We start from the raw sequence: 24,352 nt of genomic DNA, 5'->3' as shown, positions 1-24,352 counted from the left end.
AGCTTTCTCCCAACATTAAACTTAGGTAATTACATCAATGAAGTCTATCGGATGAAATAGGGCGTTGTTCGTGGGCTGTTAGCCACACGGTTGGTTTATAATTAAGTTATTGTACTTTTATAGTTAATATTGAACTACATGGAAATGTACGTCGAAGTGTAGGCTTAAATTTTATACGTCTGTAGTTAATTAGTTCTGATATCACTTGAAAGGAAATATTCATGACGCAATGAGGACATTTTATCTTTAGCTTTCTGTAACTGCCAGTTACCAGCCGCATGCGTGCAAGCAAATTACCATAATGAACTACCTAAGTGGTATTTACGGACTACGACGTAGTTGTGAAACGCTTATAGTTCACGACACACACATCACGAAATTGTTATCATTCCACATTGCAACACCAACAAAATATTCATGGCATGTCAAAGTGCACTGAGGTGACAGAAGTCATGAGATACCTCCTAATAAGGTGTCGGACATCCTGCAGCTCGGCGTAGTGCAGCAACTCGACATGGCATGGACTCAACAAGTAGCCGGAAGTCCCTCGCAGAAATACTGAGCCACGCTGCCTCTGTAAACGTCCTAATTGCAGAACGTTATCAGTGCAAGATTTTGTGCACGAACTGACCTCTCGATTATATCCCATAAATATTTGAGGGGATCCATGTTGGGCTATCAGAATAGCGATCTTTTTCGCTAGAATTGTCCGGAATGGTCTTCAAACGAGTCGCTAACAGTTGTGGCCTGGTGACATGCCTCATTGACATCCACAAAACTTCCAACGTAGTTTGGCTGCAAGGATAGGTTCAGTTGGCTCAGGGGACCTAACGATTTTCATGTAAACACAGCCCACTCCATTATGGAGCCACCACCAGCTTGCGCAGTGCCTTGTTGACAAATTGGGTCCATGGCTTCACCACACTCTAATCCTACCATTAGCTGTTACTAACAGAAATCGGGACCCATCTTACCAGGTCACGGCTTTCTAATCACCTTGCACCAACCAATACGATCACGAGTCCAGGAGAGGCGCTGCAGACGATGCCGTGCTGTTAGCAAAGGCACTCGCTCGGTCGCCTGCTTTCTAGTCCGTTAACGCCAAACTTCGCCACACTATCCTAACGCATAGGTCCGTCGTATGTCCCACATTGATTTCTGCTGTTGTTTAAGCAGCGTTACTTGTGTACTCTACGCAAACGCCGCTGCTATCGGTCGGTAAGTGAAGCCTGTCGGCCACGACGTTGTCCATCGTCAGAGGTAATGCCTGGAATCTGGTATTCTCGGCACACTCATGACACTGTGAATCTCAGAATATTGAATTCCCTAAAGATTTCCGAAATGTAGTGACCCAAGCATCTAGCTGGAACTACCATTCCGCATTCAAAGTTTGTTAATTGCCGTCGTGCGGCCATGATCACATTGGAAACCTTTTCACATGAATCAACCGAGTAGAAATTACAGCTACGCTAATGCACTATCTTTTAATATTTTGTGTAAGTGATACCAGCGCCATCAGTATATGTGTGTAACGCTACACCGTTGCTTTTGTCCCCTCACTGTATCGTAAGCTGTTGCACTGGTTTCAGTCCGAAGGCGGGTTGACACAAATCTATGAGTCAGTCTATCCTGTGCAACTCTCTTCAGTCCTGCAAAACTACTGCTATCCATATGAACCTGCTTTTACTGTAGGCAGGTCTTGTTCTTCCTCTGTAGTCTTTACCTTTCCCCCTTCCCCTCCCTCCCTCACCCCTCCCATCACACACAGTTCCCTTCACTAACAAATAGATAATTTCTTGATTCCTTAGGTGTGTGCTATCAACCGATCCTTTCTCTCAATCTCTCTTCAGTCCAATTTGGTTCACTATCTCGCTATTAGTATTTGGAAGTATTCATCTAATATTCAACATTCTTCTGTAGCACTACATTTCAAGAGCTTCTACGCTCTTCTTGTATGAATCTTTATTGTCCATATTCAACTTCCGTACGAGGCTACACTCCATATGTCAGAAGAGATTTCCTAACACTTGAATTTATATTCGACGTTAACACACATCTCGTATTCAGGAACGCTTTTCTTGCTGTTGCCATTCTGCATCTTATATACCCTCTGCTTCAACCCTTCTCAGTTAAACTGCCTGCCCAAACGCAACAGTTTCAGTGCGTCATTTTCTAATCTCTCTGCGCCGCCACAGTTGATTCGACTTCAGTCGATCGATTCAACACATTGTAATACCACAACTCTGCGGATGATCATACATTTTCTACGTGTTTTGCGAAGTCTGCTTTATTAGTTGTGCTGAATATTATTCTTGCAAATAAGTTATCAAATTACAAATGCTATTTGTTATTTAAGAAAGAGAATACGCATGAAATTTTAACATTTTTTAAGTAGACTCGCTGGCCTAATCAGGGAAAAACTATTGTCAAAGAGTGTAATAAACTGTAAACACATTATCGCCGGGCGTGCGAGCGCACCAAAAAAGTAGAAGTTGGGAGTCGCGAGGAGGAGATTGGTGTCATTGGCTGTGCGTATTCGCCAGTGTGACTATGTAAAAGTGCGGAGACAAAAAGTCTGTTTCCGAGGTGTGGAGTACTGAAAACTGAAATGGTTGTTTTGGTGGATGTTTAATATGGGCAAGGTATGGCATTTATTGGGCACAGTAAAAATGCAGCAAGAGTAATTTACATAACATCAGGAGTACTGTTGGCCCTTGCTACTGGCTATGGAGTCGCAAGAAGATCAATCTGCGCCCTATTTACCGCTAAATGAAGCCACTAGACAAACCAACGGCATCATGAAGTGAAGTAAGATCTAGACTTTTTATAACTAGAAGTGTAATAGACTGAACAGCGTAGTTGCAATTTTATTGCTTGAGTAACATTGTTTTCGTGCATATTGTCAAGTAAATAATTTTCGTAAGTCATTATCCAAGTAGTATCCATCCCATCCCTTAATAATCGGAAAATGAACTGCAAATGAAGTGAACATCAATTCATTAGATCATCAAAACATAATTTTTCCAACTTTTGGACAGTTACGTTATAATGAAATCTTTCATTGTAGTAAGAATAATGTCAGCAGTAGAATGATGCAAAAGCCAGTATTAATTCATTTGCTAAAAACAGAGTAACGTTCATAATAAAAAAATTGAAGTAAAACTTTACGTAGCTTGGACATTGAATTTCATTGTCAAAGCACAGTTCTAGTTTACAGCTTGTGGCATAATTTTTAACTTTTATTACAAAGAAATATCACAGTAACTGCTAGATACATGACAGTCCTTGCCAATGAGTAAATTCAAACAATCTTTCTGCTTGCTACAACTACAACAGTCAGTATTACGGTGAGTAACGTAACAAAAAGTTTCTCTCCACAGCCAGTAAACAATCTTACTTTAATTGATCTCTGAAAATTAATATAATATGTTGTTTGCTATTTGATTATTATCTGACTACTGTGACATGTGTGGTGTGAAGTACTTGAAAGTGGTACAGTTACTAAGTCATGACGCCAGTAACTATTCTTACTAAGATTTCTTACGGGTATAAAGTTCAGTTTCAATTTAATTATTCTTGTTCCGGTGAGGAACTAGCGACCGTTCGTTATTTCATTAATGACATACTTAGAAAACCTTTCTTCCAAATTTTCCACTAACTACTGTTAATTAAAAACTAGTTTACACAATAAAAATACATAAAGTTAACACAAATGTGTTTCTAATCTTTATTGCTAAAGTACTGAACAGTGGAGATTCGGTTATAACTTCATTTACTTCTCTGTTTTGCATTATTCTTCGGAATAGATGCCTTTTCCCCAAAGATTACGGATTTTAGGTAGACGGTCAAACAGAAAAGCCCAATTAACCGGAGAGATAGGAGGGTTATAACATTATACAAATCCTTGACTGTTTCTGACAGCAGTGCAATGTCATCAGCAAGCCTCAAATTATTTTTTTCATCTGTTTGAACTTTAATTTTCATTTCTAATTTTCCCTTGCTATTCTTCATAGGTTTCTCAATGAGCACAAATTGTACGACATCGGAGATCGGCAATATAGCCTTGTCTCACTATCTTCTCAACTACTGTTTCCCTGTCATACACTTTGACTCTTATAACTGCTGTCTGGCTTCTGTTTTTTATCCCTACTAGTTTTATAATTTCCATGAATGTGTTCTAGTCTACGTTCTCAGAAGCTTTTACCGAGTCTACAAATCCCGCAAAGGCAGGTTGGCGTTTCTTCAAACTACCTTTAGGACAAGACATTTCTCCGGGACTCTGACTGATCTTGCCCGATATCGCCCTGTGTCAGTCTTTCCATTGCACTATAGGTCATAAGTGTCTGAATATTGTTGCCGAGTCTTATAAAATTGATAGTTCAATAATATTAACACCTGTCAGCATCTGCGCTTTATGGGACTGGTCTCATTACATTCTTCTGGAAGTATGAGGGTATTTTGCCTGTCTCATCTTGATTACCAGGTGGAATAGGTTTTTAATAGCTGGCTTCTGCAATAAGTCTGAGGGAACGGCAACCGCTCCAGGAACCTTATTTCGGCTTAACTCTTCCAGTACTCTGTCTCATTCTCTCGGTATCATACCTCATATACAACAGGAGTAGCATATCTACACTTGAAACTGGTAAATTCTTGTTCACAGTTACCAGGATTAATCCTAGTAGGCGTAAAAATCTTAGAATTTCAGTAGGTGTTTCCTAGACAATGGACCTGATAGGCCGGCCGCGGTGGCCGAGGGGTTCTAGGCGCTTCAGTCCGGATCCGCGAGACTGCTACGGTCGCAGGTTCGAATCCTGCCTCGGGCATGGATGTATGTGACGCCCTTAGGTTAGTTAGGTTTAAGTAGTTCTACGTTCTAGGGGACTGATTACCTCAGATGTTAAGTCCCATAGTGCTCAAAGCCATTTGAACCATTTTTGGACCTGATAGGAGGCAACAATGCGCTAACGTACAGCGTGTGTCACAAAAAATTTTACTGGATTCCAATATCGCCCCCTTGTTATTTACGTACCCATTCTTTATCCGAAGCATTGGTAGGATCAACTACTTTGGGCTGGCGGTTGAGCAGGTAGAAGATTTTGGATGCTGCGTTCAGGCCTTTCCTGAAGTTTGGAGCGAACGACAGGGCCGTTGCGACCATATACGTCCCGAAGAACAATGCTTCAGTTACTCTGAAAAAAAAGAAGAAATATTTAACGTACACTTACTCCTCTTAGCTAAAATGAGTATTTATAATGTAAACAAAAGGCAGTAACGTAGTGTAATACCCAAATATTTACAGTGAGAGTTCGGTGTTTATGATGTTTCGAGTTAATAACACAAGTCTCCTCTGTAGAGCTGTAGAGAGCAGTTGCGGAGAAGTCTACTTCCAACGATTGAGACTGGTGTTTTGAATTTCTCCTAGGCAATCCTTCACTTCTTTAACCTTGTTCCTATGCTTCTTTTCCACTGAATCCCAAATCTAACGTGAAAAACTGCTTTTGTGTAATTATACATCTGAGAAAAACTAAATTCAAACAGTGCAAAGTGCTAGCGAAAATTTTATTTTCCACCTGTCCCCGGTTTCTCTTGACATGAAGCATAAGGAAGGAAGGACGATTACGGCTTAATGACTCCTCGATGACAAAGTCATTCGAGACGGAGCTATAACTCGGACTGAACAGGAATGATGCATCGTTTCCAGTCGAACCATCCTTCGAGGTAGGACTCCGCCAAATGTACAGAAGAATATCTGTAATACATTAAGCGGTACTTCAGCTGATGGCTAGGACTTGTGTCATTCTAACCTCACTCATCAAATACAATCATGTAAATAGTGTGTATCACACGTCATACGATCTATGGATACGAGAAAAGATTGCGCATACTGCTTATGGAATCCATTACAAAGACGCAACAACGTTAGAAACGTGAGTACCACGTAAATTTTTACAGGTGAATTCTGAAACTTGCAAATACTACGCATATAGTGATACCTCCGTCTCAGGTAAGACCGTTAGAATGTTACTCACCTATCCCAGACATAATGTAATCGAGTACTGTTAGAGAGCAATTATACACTCCTGGAAATTGAAATAAGAACACCGTGAATTCATTGTCCCAGGAAGGGGAAACTTTATTGACACATTCCTGGGGTCAGATACATCACATGATCACACTGACAGAACCACAGGCACATACACACAGGCTACAGAGCATGCACAATGTCGGCACTAGTACAGTGTATATCCACCTTTCGCAGCAATGCAGGCTGCTATTCTCCCATGGAGACGATCGTAGAGATGCTGGATGTAGTCCTGTGGAACGGCTTGCCATGCCATTTCCACCTGGCGCCTCAGTTGGACCAGCGTTCTTGCTGGACGTGCAGACCGTGTGAGACGACGCTTCATCCAGTCCCAAACATGCTCAATGGGGGACAGATCCGGAGATCTTGCTGGCCAGGGTAGTTGACTTACACCTTCTGGAGCACATTGGGTGGCACGGGATACATGTGGACGTGCATTGTCCTGTTGGAACAGCAAGTTCCCTTGCCGGTCTAGGAATGGTAGAACGATGGGTTCGATGACGGTTTGGATGTACCGTGCACTATTCAGTGTCCCCTCGACGATCACCAGTGGTGTACGGCCAGTGTAGGAGATCGCTCCCCACACCATGATGCCGGGTGTTGGCCCTGTGTGCCTCGGTCGTATGCAGTCCTGATTGTGGCGCTCACCTGCACGGCGCCAAACACGCATACGACCATCATTGGCACCAAGGCAGAAGCGACTCTCATCGCTGAAGACGACACGTCTCCATTCGTCCCTCCATTCACGCCTGTCGCGACACCACTGGAGGCGGGCTGCACGATGTTGGGGCGTGAGCGGAAGACGGCCTAACGGTGTGCGGCACCGTAGCCCAGCTTCATGGAGACGGTTGCGAATGGTCCTCTTCGATACCCCAGGAGCAATAGTGTCCCTAATTTGCTGGGAAGTGGCGGTGCGGTCCCCTACGGCACTGCGTAGGATCCTACGGTCTTGGCGTGCATCCGTGCGTCGCTGCGGTCCGGTCCCAGGTCGACGGGCACGTGCACCTTCCGCCGACCACTGGTGACAACATCGATGTACTGTGGAGACCTCACGCCCCACGGGTTGAGCAATTCGGCGGTACGTCCACCCGGACTCCCGCATGCCCACTATACGCCCTCGCTCAAAGTTCGTCAACTGCACATACGGTTCACGTCCACGCTGTCGCGGCATGCTACCAGTGTTAAAGACTGCGATGGAGCTCCGTATGCCACGGCAAACTGGCTGACACTGACGGCGGCGGTGCACAAATGCTGCGCAGCTAGCGCCATTCGACGGCCAACACCGCGGTTCCTGGTGTGTCCGCTGTGCCGTGCGTGTGATCATTGCTTGTACAGCCCTCTCGCAGTGTCCGGAGCAAGTATGGTGGGTCTGACACACCGGTGTCAATGTGTTCTTTTTTCCATTTCCAGGAGTGTATTTACAGACACACAGCTCACTTGACGTGATGAATCTGTTTGAAGTTTCCGGGAGAGAACAATGGCAAGCCTCGTGTCACAGTGGAACTGTAATACCTTTACCATATCTCACAGCCTGTCGCAGTCAGTCGGTAGTGTGCCGATCAGTGCCACGTCTGCAAATGATACCCTCCTTGACCCGAGCTAGTGGCCCCATCGAGAGTCATAAAGGGAAAGAGTGAGCAAGTAATGCGATGTCGAATGGTGGGGGACAGTGCGGCAGCACAGTGATGACTCGTTACACGAGTAGTTGTTGAAGTAACTGCCCGACGAATATTCCTGTTAAAGTAACTAACGGCGAATATTACTAATTTGGGTTTTGGACTGTGTCAGTGCTTACTAGACTGGTGGCTTAATCTGGAGGTGTCTTACATTTGTGAATTGAGACCGGTAAGATTGAAGATCACGAGCTTCGTTGCAGAAGTAACACGATATTATATTCCTTGGTAGGTTAACTTGAAAATTCCCAGATCCCATGCTTCTGCGGAGTTGATAAACGTCTGGCAGTGGGTGGCTGAAGTTACTGGTGTATTATAAACGCGAAAATTATTCACTCTGTGTAGCTTAACGCCGACGGCTATGGTGGTATTGAGTAACTGACATTATGTGATGTCATTCTATGTTGCTTAGTATAGTTCTTCTCTCACCACAGTCTTCCTGAATTTCTCGTGTTTTTCATGCAGTTGCCGGCAGAGTGGTTCTAGGCGCTTCAGTCCGGTACCGCGCTGCTGCTACGGTCACAGGTTCGAATCTTGCCTTGGGCATGAATGTGTGTGATGTCTTTAGGTTAGTTAGGTTTAAGTAGTTCTAAGTCTAGGGGACGGATGACCTCAGATGTTAAGTCACTTAGTGCTTAGAGCAATTTGAACCATTTCATGCAGTTGTTGGTCTGATAAGGCATATGTTACTGTGCTACTTGTTGACATAAGGACACAAATTTGTAAAGGAATGCTTCTAGCACTTGAGGAATTTTATTTAATACTGTATGTTGTGTATATACGGGCTTACCTAAATGTACTATTATTGTGTGAGTGCTTAACTGATCATGTGATTACTGTGATGACTGAATCGGAGAATGAGTGAATCCTTGTTAATTCTGTCATTGCAACTATCTTGCGACTTGGGACTCACGGTGGCTATCGGTTGTAAGCTTCTTACTTTCTGGCTGTTAATTATTGTTCTTTTCAGACTGTGTAATGGAATGTCTGGTGTACGAGGTGTTGGATGGGCATCGGAGGTACATCAGATGTTTAGCTTTGAAATGATCAGATGTCAGTTGGACTGACTGAGGAGCCACGACTGTTAGTCGCAAAGGGCTGGCGCCGCTTGGTTGTGTTGGCCAACGTTCGGTCTTAGGCAACTACGTTTCTTGGGTAGAGCCTTGTATTTTATAATAATGTAAACCATTGCTACTGAATTTGCTTTTATTATGATTTCTGAATATTTAGTTGCTTTCAAGGTGCGTTAATGGTCTCTCAAAAATTTGTTGTTTATTATTTATGGATTACTTATGGAGTTTGTTCAGAAAAGATGATTCAGAAGGGAAAAGGGTATCTGTAGTAGAGTGTCGTAAATTTTACAGGAAGTTACTGTCGCGTAAATTTCTTCTTGTGAATGATTTTTAGTTTTATGTTTTTAATTCGACTGATTGGAAGTAAGATTTCTATGATAGATATTAATATCGTGTTGTTTCTAAATCGTCCGCTTGGATATGAAAAATAAGAGAAGTGTAATTATTTTTAGTTTTAATAAATGCTTCGACGTGTTAATCTTCCCTTGGACACCCAAACATCGCTTCAGTTCCTGCATGGTACAGCAGGTATGTGTTGTAACTGCTGAGCGAGAACACTGTATTTAGTAAATAGTCGTCTTGGGTGGTAGTTACAGGCTGCAATCTGGTCTTTTTTGACTGTGACAAAGCGAAGTGTCTGCCACTCCACTTCAGTTGCCGGCCGGTGTGGCCGTGTGGTCTAGGCGCTTCAGTCTGGAACCGCGAGACCGCTCCGGTCGCAGGTTCGAATCCTGCCTCGGGCGTGGATGTGTGTGATGTCCTTAGGTTAGTTAGGTTTAAGTAGTTCTAAGTTCTAGGGGACTGATGACCACAGATGTTAAGTCCCATAGTGCTCAGAGCCATTTGAACCATTTCCACTTCAGTTGGGTCAGAGTGCAGTTCTGCGCATGGTGTGGAAAAGTCAAGAAGAGTGTCTAACGATTGGGGAGCACAGGAACAACGGCAAAGTTCGGTTCACTGACAATTCATGACAAAGAAGTGATCTTATAAAACCTTCTTAGTGTATTTGGTACCTGTTTATCTTATGAACAGAATCGAAAGGTACGTTTACAAGCACATGTGGTGTGCCCCACTGACTCTCACGCGCAGTAGGTCAAGACTGCAGCGATATGGAATGACGACAACAAACGGCTGTGAGATATGCTGAAGTATTCAGATGAGTAGTGATTCGTTGGGAGGAGCAGTCTGTGGCGTCTGCTGGTGTGGAGTCGATGGGATGTGATGGAACATTACTGTCATTTATCGATAAACGGTATTGTTTCATTTTATGACGCTATTTGGTGGTTATCTTATTGACAGTGCGAGACTTGTGGGCTTGGTTGGAAGGTTTCGCATTTTTCGCACAGGGTGGATGCACTCCCGTTGTGCTCTCAGGGTTCTGTTGCCAGCAGAGGCCTGTGAATGACATCACATAATGTCAGTTACTCAATACCACCATAGCCGTCGGCGTTAAGCTACACAGAGGTCTGTGAACATCCTCAGCGAGACGGCGGGCAGTTTCCTCGGGAATGAGGTTGTGGCCTGCTTCGGGACCGGTGTCTGACCTGGCTGCGGTTTCGTGGTGCCCTGCCACCACTGTAAATATAAAAATAAATCAATTTCGTATTTCTGCCTGCACGAGCATCAAAGGTCGAGACACCACAGTAATTCCTGGCCAGAATGGGAAAAAAGTTGCTGTCACTCCATCATTTTGGTCATCCGGTCGACATGAGTCACCCTGCCACCATGTTTACGCAATGCAGCCAATCGAGGAGACACTGCTAAAGCCCAATAGTAGTCTCGTTTTTGTTAACGTGTGCTTTGTACATCAAGAATGGGAACTTCTGCTGGGTTCCCCTGTTTTGTTTTTTCATGAAATAAACGATATTATCATCTTTCACATTGGAAATAGAAACGGATCGTCCACTCCAAATGGTATATTCAAGAGTTTGAGCAGCTGAGACCCATGAACGAAGATTCCGAGTGGTCCTGCTCTGGCTCTCTGGTGCTGACAGGGGCCCTCTCGCTATTATTGGGGAAATGTGAGTGATGGAGTTGGGGCAGTGTGATCCGTATTATGAGCAGCTGGTTACTTGCTTACTGTACCTCGCAACTCGTGTTGCTTAATTTGCCTGTAATCTGTGACTTCGTGTTGTATCGTTAACTCTGATTTCTCGACTGACGAGATGAGAAGCTCTTGTTGCTCTTTGTCCATCTAGTCTTTCACACTTTTTAGTGCCTGCCCACAGTGTTAGCTTCATTTTGTCATATGAACTGAGGTTTACAGAACTTCTTCCTCTGTTAATTTTATTGCGGTTTGCTTCTATCATTATACCAAATAAATATTAATCTCAGTGTAATCTTAAATTACAAGATCCTTTAAACTGTACTACAACTTTTTCAAGGTTAGGCGACCCTCTGTAACTAAATATAATCTGTTCCACAAAATATAATCTGTTCCACAAAATATAATCTGTTCCACACCTAAGCCTGTTGTTCTCAAGAACGAATCTCAAGGACAATTTTTTATTACACGTTGAAGGTAACTAGTACTGCACTCACTCGTCTCATTTGATTATAAATCTGTTTATTGACCGGAGAGAGCTGAGTCGATTTCGCCAAGGATTATGTGTTTGCTGCGTGTTGTCTCATTTCTATTTGGCTAAAGACCTAGCAGTATTCAGACGTAATACCGTCAGTCATCCATAAGGTTTCAATGCAAACGAATAATGGAGCTTAACGTTGTACAGATATAGTGTCAAGGATTGCTCAAAGTATTCATGATCCAATAGATCGTCTCCTTAACTTCTATAAATGTGTAGGTCCATATGGTCACACTTTTACTGTATCAGCGGAGTGACCTCCCTATACGTTGCTCTTCACACGAGTATCTATTGGGAACCGTATGGGAAGCATACTTGCTGAGCACATGAAGTGTCCGAGACAGAAAAACACCGTTGCGCCGGTATCTGCTGTGGACTTACTTGTTACCAATGTTTCTGTGTGTCGGGAATAACGACAGCGAATGTCACAGTACGATGCACCTCGAAGTGTTTCCATTTTTTGTTGTAGGGGAGTGTTGTACCTTGGAATACTTACTAACTTTCTCCTCTGCCCAGCCCTGTAGCAGAAATTTAATACATTTTCTTATTCCATTTTAGAATGATACCATTCACTTTCTGTGTGCTTCAATCTTTTTCCGAAATTACAATAATTTCTCCAGAAACCTAAGGTTTTCGAAATAAAAAAACCTATTCCTAGGTTCAACATAGTCCTGTACCTAGGAAGAAACGTTATATTGAAATGTGAAGGTGCTGTAATTGGTAAAATCTTGCCAGATGATATTTAAAAGTCTGTGTGTTGCGTGGTTACGGTTACTATACACGAATACTCAGCAAATGAAACAAATTGAGAAGAACTGTTATCAAAGCCTGGTTACAAGTCAAAAGCATTTTCATATATAAGCTATTGGAAAATAACATAAATTTCCATTTTCAAGACAGGGAAAAATGTTAAGGCATTAAAGCAACTGAGCACATACGCAAATGTCACGTGTTCCATAGTAAAAGGCCTTCGTCCGTTTCAAGGCACAAGATGGTGCATAAGTGACAAATTATGGCTTCACCATCCACATTTTACGTTAAGTACAGGGACCAGCAGAAAGACGTCCCTTATTTGTAGAGGCTTCTGTGTGAGTTGTGGTGAGAATACTGATGTGAACTGGGTATCGATTGACAGCGATGTACGTGTCGTAGTGCTAGGTGAGGGCCGGGCGTTTATTACGGAGCAGTTCTGTGATTACTACTCAGCGAGTATTTGATATTCGTTTAGAACTTGGCCGATTCTGTCCCTGGTACAAAAATTAATCGAGTTTGGATATCAAACTTTAGACTGTCAGTTTCTGTTTCGAAAGTAAAATCTACTGGCCGACCTAGAAGTGTAACAACGCCGGGAATTATGATGCTTGTGAGAGCGTTCGTCAAGAATTCTCCGTAGCCTTCAACATTTAAACATACAGCTGCCCCAGGGATGTCTGAGAGGAGTGTCAGAGGAATCCTGCACGGAGATCTTCGCATGCACACATAGAAAGCGATGGTAACCCAACAAGAAAGTGAGAGAGATTTTCAACCTCGCACAGCTTTATGTGAGGAAATTCTTCACAGCATTCCCTGTGACACTTCTAATTTCCTCTTATGAGACCCAGTTTCAACCGTCAGGTGCTGTAAAGAAATAAAATTTCCGCTACTGGGTAGCAGAAACGCCTCAAGAACTTCAACATCGACCACCTAACAGCCATCGTGAGGCAGTGTGGTGCGCCAGCGATGAATTTGGAGTGTGGGGTCCGTATTTTTTTCGAAGAAGATGGCGTAACGGTACCGGTAATCACAAATCGCTACTTCACGTGAAGGAAGGCTTCCTGCGGCCTACGTTAAACTAGTTTGTTGAGGACCATGCAGGGGGAGTAAGCGGTCTGATTCCCACAAGATGGAGCCGCAGCTCACACTTCTCGGTGACGTATATAAAGTTTGCTGGACGTCTTCTCCTATCTCAACGAGTAGTTGTCTGGCCTACAAGAGACCCGATTTATCATTTTGTGATTTTTTTTCTCTGGGGACACTTAAAGGGTCAAGTGTACGAACGTCCTCCCACAACCCTGTAAGTACTTAAGAAGGCAATTATCCAGGAAGTAGCTGCCTCCCCACCGGAAATGGCACGAAGAACCGTCGACAACTTCTGGGAAAGGTTTCGTCAACGTGTCAACAACGAAGGCTGCCACTGAGCGGACATAATTTTTAAAACCACTTAACGTAAAATGGCATACAAGCTGTTGTTCATAAAAGTATTTTCTTTGTATCTTTATTAGTTTGTTCGTAAATACGTTTTGAAATACGGGAGGTGTTCCTTCCAGACTCTACAGTTTTAAAAATATACAGAAATTATAGTAATTTTAATTTGCAATATTTCACTACTTTTTAAACTATGTAGAATATGGAAAATATTTTTGTAATATATTGTTTAACGAAGTTCAATTTTATAGTAAAAGTGTGACTAACTAACATTTTTTTGTCTAGATAAAATGTTTCCAGGGGTAGTGGATGACTGGCTGAAACGTTACAGGAACTACATAGAAAGTTGTGCCACTGTACATTTCAGCTGCACTGATGTTAAAAGTACAAAACATTTCAGGTTCCATAATTTCCTTGGTACAGTACAATACCATGATTTTGAGTTTTATTTCGGTCCCTATAGGAACATCATTCAACCAGCCGCAAGAAGCACGTAAAATTAAATATCTGTCACGTTTGCCAGACCAAACCGCACAGTAGAGCTGCATTCCCTCGGGAAGAAACTGCGGTTATAGTTTGTCCTTAGTTTCCGACATTTGCAGTACCAGCACAGCTAGGCTCGTTGATTCGTTGACTTTACAAGGCCGGATCAGTCAAACATCCAGACCGTTGACACTGTAAATACTGAAAATACTACTGCTGTCCCTTTTCAGGAACCACAAGTTCCTCTGGCCTCTTAACAATACCCCTCCGGTATGGTTGCACTTGTCTCACGACTATCTGTATCACTGGAGCACACAAGCGATCCCACCAACGGCAAGGTCCATGGTTCATGGAATTTAGACAAAAAGTGAATAGAAGCTTTTGACATGTGGTGCTACAGAAGAATGCTGAAGATTACATGGGTAGATAATGAAATTAATGAGAAGGTACTGAACAGAAATTAGTAAAAAAGTCTGTGTAGCACAACCATTTGCTAAAAATGTGACCGGTTTCGGCATCTAGTAGTAAGCCATCTTCACATATTGAAAAATTAAAACTGCTGATTTACATAGGGAGTTCATAAAACATTAAAAAGAACATACGTTAAAATGATGTATCGTTACCCTTCCTGTTGACAATGATGACGCTTGGAACAGCTGTACTGATCAGTTGCAAAACTGCTGCTGATGGCTGAGCAGCAATGGGAAGCGATTTACGTCTCGTATGTTAAGTTTTCAACATCCGTTTTTAAAAATGTACATAAATTTAATTCTAAACGGTTAAAACACAGAATCTAAAATTATGAATTCTGAACAGAATTGGAGAGACAGGGAATTTGTAACACGACTTGACTAAAAGAAATGATCGGTTGATAGGACACAGTCTGAGACACCAAGGGGGTCACCAGTTTAGTATTAGAGAGAAGTGTTGGCGGTAAAAATTGGAGACCAAGGTATACACACAGTAAGCAGATTCAGAAGGATGCAAGTTACAGCAGTTATTTTGAGATGAAGAGGCTTGTACAGGATAGAGTAGCATGGAAGCTGTATGAAATCAGTCTTTGGACTGAAGGCCAATAAAACAGTTTGATTTCTGAATTTGTTTTAGCGAACACTGACACTCGAGACAAAAAATCTGTGTACTTTATATTGAAAAAAAATTACGGTTCATATGGCAGTTTTACGACATCTTGTGTTTATTTGTCCAGGATTTTTATTTCTGTTTCGCGCAAGCCCTTCTAGTTGACTACACTTCGGCGGCTAGCATGTCCGACGTTTTAGCTGCTGTTTCGCGTAGGTAACTATGATGATTTTGTACTTAGTGTAGAGCTGTGTGTGTGTAATTCACAACGATGATGAAAAGCGGAGGAGGAAAACTCGGCAGGCAACGCTCTAGGAAAAGCAACGAACCAAAGTCCTCGACGCCCGAGTTATCCACTTAGATTACAGATATCTTCGGGTATTTCAGTATATGTTCGAAGTGGATAAATTTGGATCTACACCCCGTATGATAGAAAAAAAGAGGCAACGAAGAAATATTTCGTGTGGCATCTTCATTGATTTGGACTCACTTGAAGACGTCTTGGTAGGGTACGCCGTCGGAGACGATGAGGAAGCCTCCGTAGTAGATGCAGATGGCGTAGACGAAGGTGCCGAGGCTGCGTGCCAGGCTGAAGACGGCTGCTCGCACGTAGGTGTTGCGCTTGGCGAGGCGGATGGCCGGCTCCAGCTCCAGCATGTACTTGGCGTGGAACTGCAGCTCACGGCACAGGCCCGCCACCGTGCGGATGCTGCCCACCGCCTCCACCGCCACCTGTCAACCAGGGCAGTCCATAAGCTGTAGATCCGCAGCTTAACTTGAGGATGTTGGTCTGACGAGACGCTCGCAGGCATACCAGAAATGCTGCCAACATGAGTTCTTCATACATACAACAGAGCGAGTAAGAAGGTGGTTGGTAAAACCACAATATAAAATGACAAAGTATACCTCCTAACAACTTCATTTCATTACCACCACCATCAGCAATATACACTGCAAGATAAAAAAAAAGAAGAGACGTAACACGAAGGAATTATTCGAAGGGACGAAAGTCTGTAATGCTATTGTAAAAATAATACTGCCATTAATCTGAATATTTTAAAATTATTTTTGTTCCATAATAATTTTGAAAAATTAAGAAAATACTATAACGAGAGTAAGCTTTTGTTAAGTGTAGTTTATCTATATAAAATAACCTCTTTGACGTAGGTGTATTAAAACATATTTTGTAAAAAATTATGTAATATTTCAAGTACAACTGTAATTAATTATGTCAATTTTGTATGTATATGCTGTCATGCAATTGTAGATGGTTCATACTTAGGGTTTTTGTAAGCAGAAGCGTAAATTGAAAAGATTTAGGGATCATAGATAGAACGGAACTCCGTTCTGTAGTGGAATGGAATAGGTGGTGGGTTGCGCGAGTGAGAATTAGCGCGCGAGTGGCACACAGTCGGTAGCTGCCCTGCAAGTGGTGAACACGCATTACGTTGGTCAAGCACTAGAAGCACCGAATTTACTTGCAAGACTGGGTTTTTGGCCTCGGACGTGTTCTACATCATTGGCGCAGTACGGGAATAAATTAATAGCTCAGAAATTTGCAATTTTATCGTCGTCACCAAGAGGAAGACAGAGCTATGTACATTAAGAGCCGTACCTATGCAATGTTAGTACGCAGTGCCGCCTCACGCCACCTTCGACATCAGTAACAGGCAAAGTACTTTATTTAGAAGTGTATCACAGAGTGAACCATCCATCTTCAATCAGTGGAATATAAGTGTTAAATTTACCTTTGTGTTTAACCTTGATCTATGTCATTTACCTCAGTAGAGTCCTTACCTAAACGAATTTTACTCCCGAGTATCCTGGTGTTTATTGAAGCTTGAATAATAGTATATTACTGGCAAGAGTACTGTTTTGGTAGTAAATTCTGAAAATCATTATTAAATACTAATGTTTGCACATCTCAGTTTAAGGTCCACCGCTTTGCGTGGCCATGAGGATAAGTTTTCAATAGTATTTCTGAAAGTAAAGTAACATAATTGTTTAATGGCAACAATCTTAACAGTAATTGTTCGTGTTACTTCTCCATGTCAAAGAAAGCCAGACAAATATTGGTGTTGGTGAAACGTTAACAAATAACAGTCCTAAAGAAATGAAATTTAGTCGTGTTAAATAATAGTTTTGGTCATATGAATGATAGCTATAAGTTTAATATTTTTTTGTATCCTTGTTGAAACATATGTGTGTTTTCTTTATATAATTACTGAAGTATAGTGATAAATTCTATAAGTAACAGAAAGTGGGATAAACAGTACTTACTGCCAAGTGACCGTAATGAGTAAAAGTAGTTATTTATTCAGTGTCGAAAATTGACTTCATCTTTTTGTGTAGACACTGTGCCCGATTTGGACTGGCGGCCGTTTTATTAAGCGAAACAGTTTATTGTTATAACAGGCTTTGTCTGATAAAAAGTCTCCAAAAGTAATTATTCTCACTGCTTTTCCCACAAACTGTATGATTCGAAGAAAAATAGTTCGATACTTTACCATTGGGTTGAACACGGTTAAAATCTCTCTCAGAGAGTCGATGGTTTGGAGTGTTGGTGCTGCGTGATTTTGTGACGGTGTTCCTGCCACTACTTACTGCACAGTTCTGACATTCCGAATCGCGGATCTTCCGTCTTTACAGTGGTAGAACTTAAACGTTCTGGTACTGTATTGACGAGAACGCGAAAGTACCGTTGCAAGTAAACAGGCGTGATGTGCACACACAGACAAACAAATGAGTACAGTTACAGGAAAATTGGATGACTTATTCAACACAAAGAGCTTCACAAACCGAGCAAGTCAGTATCGCGTTCGTCCAACTCTGTCCCTCATGCTAGAAGCTATTCGCCGTGATATTCGTTGAAAGGATTGTTGCATGTCCTCCCGAGGGATGTAGTGCCCAGTTCTGTCCAGCTGGCGCGCTAGATCGTCAAAAATCCTTAGCTCTGTCCATTATGCTCCAAACGTTCTCAACTGGGGAGAGGTCCGGCAACCTTGCTGCGCAAGATAAGGTTTGGCAGTCACGAAGAGAAGCAGTAAAAATTCTCGCCGTGAGCAGGCGGGAATTATCTTGCTGAAATGTAAACCCAGGACAGTTTGCCGTGAATATCGCAGACGTATCGCCATGCTGTATGTGTGCCGCGGATAACCAAAGGGATCGCGCTATGAGAAGAAATGCGTCCCGGATTATCACTCCTGGTTATTGGGAAGTATGGCAGGCGACAGCGTGGGTGGTATCCTAACACTAACCGAGTCTCCAGACATGTCTGCGCTAGTCGTAGGGGATCGTATGCGAATCGTCAACGAAGACAATTCTATTCCAGTGAATGACATTCCAAAACAAAGCCGCATCTGGAGACAACGGCGGGATACGAACCTCACTGTCACCCGCCATATGACCTGGCAACCAGTATTGACGATCTAGAGTGCCATTTCATTTCATAAAAAAGAAATGCGTTGTGGCTAGGGCCTCCCATCGAGTAGACGGTTCACCTGGTGCAAGTCTTTCGAGTTGACGCCACTTCTGCGACTTGCGTGTCGATGGAGATGAGATGATGATAAGCAAAACACCCAGTCCCTGAGCGGAGAAAATCTCCGACCCAGCCGGGAATCAAACTCGGGCCGTTAGGTATGACATTCCCTTGCACTGACCACTCACCTACTAGGTACGGACATTTCTTTTCATAGCAAGCCCTCTCTGATCGTCCGCGGAACCATTACTGCGCAGCGGCACTGTAAGTCGACGGTATTCTGCGGCCCGTTTTCTTGCCCTTTATGGCCATCCTGGGCTTGCATTTCAGCAAGATAATGCCAGCCCTCACACGGAGAGAGTTTCTATTGCTTTTCTCATGCTTACCAGGCCCTAACTTGAACAGCAGCCTTTTCAGTTGAGAGCGTTTGGAGCATTGCGGCTGGGCCCTCCAACCATCTCTCGATTTTAACGATATAACGTGCTAATTGGACAAAATTTGGAATGATATACCTCAGGAGAACATCTAGCAATTCTACCAATTAATGTCAAACCAAATATCAACTTGCTTAAGAGCCTGAGTTCGATCAACCCGTTACTAACTTGCTCCGTTTGTGAAGCTCTGGGTCTTGAATAAATCATCTATTTTTTCTTAAGATGCGATCATTTGTTTGTCTGCACATGTACATCACATCTACCCATTTCCGTCCAGTTCGGATAATACTTTCGCAGTGCGTCTTTTTTAACTTATATCTTTTGTCTTAGAGTGTACGACATTAGTACATGCGTGGAATCTCGACGGTAAAGGGCCAGGTTTACCCACATCTACATTTATACTCTGCAAACCACTTGAAGTGCATTGGCATCACCTACTCCCATATCATTTATTTGAGCTTCTTCCTGGTCCATTTCCATAGGGAATGCCAGAAGAATGATTGCTTATGTGCGAACTGTAATTAGTCTAATTTACTCCTGGGGGTCATTACGGGAGCGATAAGTAACACTTAAATTCCTCTTAAAGCTTGCTCTTGAACATTGTACGTAGGCTTTCGCGGGCGTTCATTCTGAAGCGTCTACTATTGCAGGCTTTCAGCATTTTCAAGCAAACCTGCGATTAGATTTCGGACGCGCAGACTGCAGAAACTCCATTGCTTCATTTCGTTTTTCGACGGTACACCATTCGGTCATCATCTGAGTGAGCTAACACACTGACGAAATAGTTTCAACGAGTGCGCCTCAGAAATTTAATGGATCAGTAAATTCGCAGCGAAACAACGAAGACGCACAAACGTGTAACCATTCTTGCTGTCATTTTTTGTATACATTCAGTATCCCTGTTAATCTTTTCGTTATGAGGAGATGAAGAAGCTTGCACTGGATAGAGTAGCATGGAGAGCTACATCAAACCAGTCTCAGGACTGAAGACCACAATAACAACATGAGTTCCACGTACTTTAATACCCTAGGCTGGGCCGCACGAGTGTTTTGTAAGCAGTCTCCTTTCTTGCCTAATTGCAATTTCTCAGAATCCAACAAGTAAAGCGAAGCCCTTTTGTGAAGTACTAACTGACAAAGCCGGCATTGCCCTTAAAACGAAAAGTAATGAACAGTGTTTATAGTGTAATATCCCAGACAGTTTCTGTGCGTTAGGCACAGCTGCTTCGCTTGTCTACAGAGCGATTTTGTAAACGTCTCTTTGGCAACACCTCTTCGTAGCTCTATAAAAAGTAATTGTTTTCACGTACAGCCGTTTCCGCTTCACAGTTGAAAGCTGTCAAAAGCGCTGCCAGTGTTTGTAAAGAATAAATGTATCAAGACTTCATGCATGATGCGGCATTTTTTCATGCATCTAAGTGTTTATGACACCTCCTGAATCACATGCGGTACACTGAAGGATGTGTGTACAAAGTTTGTTGAAATCACCTCAATGTTTTGGGAGGAGATGTGGAACACACACACACACACACACACACACACACACACACACACACACACACACACACACAAATACCCACACACGCACGCACCTGCGTACTCACGCACCCACGCACGCACACACCCACGCACACACATATTAACATACATACATTTTGTAACATGTATGGCTGTTCCAGGAATTTAAATGCTAGTTGAAGAAGTGTTACGGTCGGGTTCTTATTAACAGCGCTTTGTTATAAAAGCCACAGAGTGTCTGTTTTTCCTCGTGGGACACGTACTTAGGATTAACTAGTTGGTGCACAACGCTATCCATTTTCTGACTATTTTCGTATTAGTAAACATTTGACAACACCTATGTTAAACACAATGAAGTTCTGTACACAAACATGCTTTCTGTTACAGACGGTAGACTATCTCTGTCTCTAGTTTCTGTGTCAGGTTTTCAAGAAAAAGTCAGAAGGAAACGAAACAAACTAGTCACAAAATAATTTATTTTCTCTGTGCGTATAAATCATCACTCATTCACCTTTGTATGTGCGCGCTTTCCTAGTGTATGTAAAATCTGCAGCTTCAAGAAGAAGGATGGACGCTATATGAAATTTGGATCCCATTCATTCAAAGAAATGTACAAAATGCGGATGTTTATAATTACAGAGGTGGTAGCAAGTGAGTATGATAAACATTTTACGCTGAAAGATCCTGCTGTGCTTCTAATAATGCAAATGGTTATAAAGAATCTTATTGTCGCACAGGATTACCTACCAGTGGTGGAATGCAGTATAAGACATTACCATGTCTCATCAACACGGAAGGACATAAAGGTACTATGCTACAAAATTTTCATGAACATATATTTTCGTTAAAGCCCTGCGACTCATCATCTGTGTAGGTGGTGGCCTGCTTAAATAAGCAAGTGTATGAGGTGGACATTTATTACAATACTGCGACGAGCACAACTACGTATCAACAAATATTGCGTGGCCCAGCAGCATGTCGTAGTATTAAGTAACTAGAACGAAAACAGATGTTCGCCGATGCCCGAACTGGGTTACTATTGCCATTGTCCGTGTAGATAAAGGACAACGTTCATGGTAATACTAAGCTGGAAAACATACGTCTCTAAGCTGGTTGTAGGTTGTGTTCTAAAATGAACAGCATAGAGACAGAAGTGATGACACTTTCTGCAGGACCTGATCATCATTTTGGAGGACAATGTTCCAGCACGTACAGTGCAAGCTGTTACTGATTTGTTTGACTGTTGGGGCTGCTAAGTGCTATACCACCTACTGCACTCCCTGACTTAAGCCCTCGTGAGTTCAATTCGATTTCTAAACTGAAGGAAACACTTCACGGCATTCGCTTCAGAACTGCTACAAATTCGTCGGGCAATAGACTGCGCCGCTCGAACTTACAACACAACTGACACTGCTAAGAGTACCCTACGACTTCCACATCGCTGGCAACAGGTTGTACACAATGCTGGTAACTATTTTGAAGGTCAGTATAACTTTGACAAACGTACCTATTTTGTACGAGCTGTAAATAAATAGTTGCCAATATTGAAGTTCCAACCCACGTATGAAATAGTTTTCCTAAGCCCTCTGTGATACGCAAGATTTAGCCTATGTCGGTTTCCATATACAGCATTCGTAGGTGACCCTGCATCTAAGTCGTATGTCGGTTCATGAGAAAATAGAGCTTTATTCTCGGAGCACAGGCATACCTTACGTATACAACTACGCAGCCTGGACCGAGACGCCTGCTTGGCAGTCTTTGCATCGGAAATGCCGTTTCCGGTTACCATCCTCTCACGTTATAGGACATTCTTCGATTTTTTTTACGACGGGTTTCAATGTCTACATTAACAAACGCTGTATCGCTGTCAATGTTTTCTCAATAGCTGTCGAAGGCAGTTACAAAAAGTGTTTAGTTCCACTTAGAAAAGTACTTATTTCAGTATTTCAGTTGATACCTGCGCTAAATACATTAACCAAACAAAAACATACGTGCCTCACGACTCTCTAACATTTGCCGAAACCCGCGTTTCAGTACGTCTAATCATTCACGAAATAAAAGGAGTGTTATGTCTGACGTGACGTGACTCGTGTATATATATATATATTTGGGGGGGGCGGCGCGTCTGTTCTCAGCAGCCATTATGAATTAAGATACGAAGGAATTAGGAATTACAGACATTGGCTGGGGTGGGCACTGACCGAAATCAATTGGAAAAATTGAAAGTTTATAACGGACTGGTGTTCTAACCCGGGTCTCCTGCTTAGTAGGCAGACACCACATATATAAACAGAGATTGGGATCTCTACATCAACACAGATAAGCACCACAAATCGAATCGCCCTTTTTCCGTCGTAAAAATTTATTTACTTTCACTCTGTTCGAGGCAGCCTATCAATGGCTTTACTATGGACGTAAATATCTATGTCTACATCAATACCTATACTCTGCGAAGCACTTTGAAGTGCGTGGCAAAGGATACGTCCACTGCAGCACTTAGCAAGGCCTTTTCCTCTTCCGTTCACATGTGGAGCGCGGGAACAATGATTGTTTAAATGCCTCTATGCGTGCTGTAATTAATCTAATCTTGTCCTTACGTTCCCTCTGGGAACGATATGTTGCGGGTTGTAACATACTCCTAGAGTAGTCTTTTAAACCCGTTTCTTGAAACTGTATTTGTGAACTTTCTCGGGATAGTTTCCATCTATCTTCAAGAGTCGGCCACTTCGTTCTTTCAACATCTGTCTGACACTCTCCCCCGGGTGATGCAAACTTGTGGCCATTCCTGCTGTCCTTCTCTGTGCACGTTCAAGTCACCTGTAGTCCTATTTGGTATTGGTCCCACACACTTGATCAATAACCAAGAAACGGTCGTGCGAGTGATCTTTAAACAGTCTCCTTTGTAGACTATTGCACTTCCCCACTATTCTACCAATAACGCGAAGAACGCCGCAACTGCGGCGTTGTCCCGATCTCCCCTCGGACATTGAAATTCCCAGAGAGGGACGTTAACATCGAATAGGCGGGCTGCAAGAATTGTTACCAGTAGGTTCGTACAACACGTAAGTGTCATGGAGATGCTTCGGTAACTCAAATGGGAATCCCTGGAGGGAAGGTGACGTTCTTGTTGACAAACACCATTGAGAAAAGTTAGAGAACCGGCATTTGAAGCTGACTGCCGCCATCATACGTTGCGCGTAAGGACGAAGAAGATAAGATATGAGAACTTACGGCTCATCATGTAAAATGGTTCAAATGGCTCTGAGCACTATGGGACTTAACATCTGAGGTCAACAGTCCCCTAGAACTTAGAACTACTTAAACCTAACTAACCTATGGACATCACAAACATCCATGCCCGAGGCAGGATTCGAACCGGCGACCGTAGCGATCGCGCGGTTCCAGACTGAAGCGCCTAGAACCGCTCGGCCACACCGGCCGGCGCTCATCATGTGGATAGTCGTTATTCCCTCGCTCCTTTGCGAGTGGAACAGGAAAGGAAATGACAAGTAGTGGTACGTGGTACCCTCCACCACACACCTTACGGTGGCTTGCGGAGTATCTGTGTAAGTGTAGATGTAAACAGAAAACTGTCACCTGCTTTACCTATGTAAAGCCTATGGGATAGTTCTATTTCATGTTCCTCCTGAATGTTGCACCCAGATTTTTGTGTGATTTTACCGACTGTCACTGATATTTTATTCACTGGATACCATGATTTTTCGTTTTGTGAAGTGCACAGTTTTACATTTCTGAAAATTTAAA

At 42.7% G+C, this 24,352-nt stretch overlaps 1 protein-coding gene across 1 annotated transcript in view; it reads right to left on the bottom strand.

Moving 5' to 3' along the window:
- LOC124788099 (ATP-dependent translocase ABCB1-like) overlaps positions 1-24,352 on the bottom strand; it is a 180,654-nt gene that overhangs the window by 13,149 nt on the left and 143,153 nt on the right. The window contains exons 18-19 of the mRNA XM_047255214.1: positions 15,648-15,889; positions 5,030-5,189 (exon numbers count right to left, since the gene is read on the bottom strand). Of these exons, the coding sequence (XP_047111170.1) occupies positions 5,030-5,189; positions 15,648-15,889 (402 nt within the window). The remainder of the gene's footprint in view (positions 1-5,029; positions 5,190-15,647; positions 15,890-24,352) is intronic.

This window comes from Schistocerca piceifrons, chromosome 3 (genome assembly GCF_021461385.2).
Source record: "Schistocerca piceifrons isolate TAMUIC-IGC-003096 chromosome 3, iqSchPice1.1, whole genome shotgun sequence".
Lineage (NCBI taxonomy): Eukaryota > Metazoa > Arthropoda > Insecta > Orthoptera > Acrididae > Schistocerca > Schistocerca piceifrons.
The sequence above is the reverse complement of the archived record's forward strand: the minus strand, read 5'-3'. Positions and strand labels throughout refer to the sequence as shown.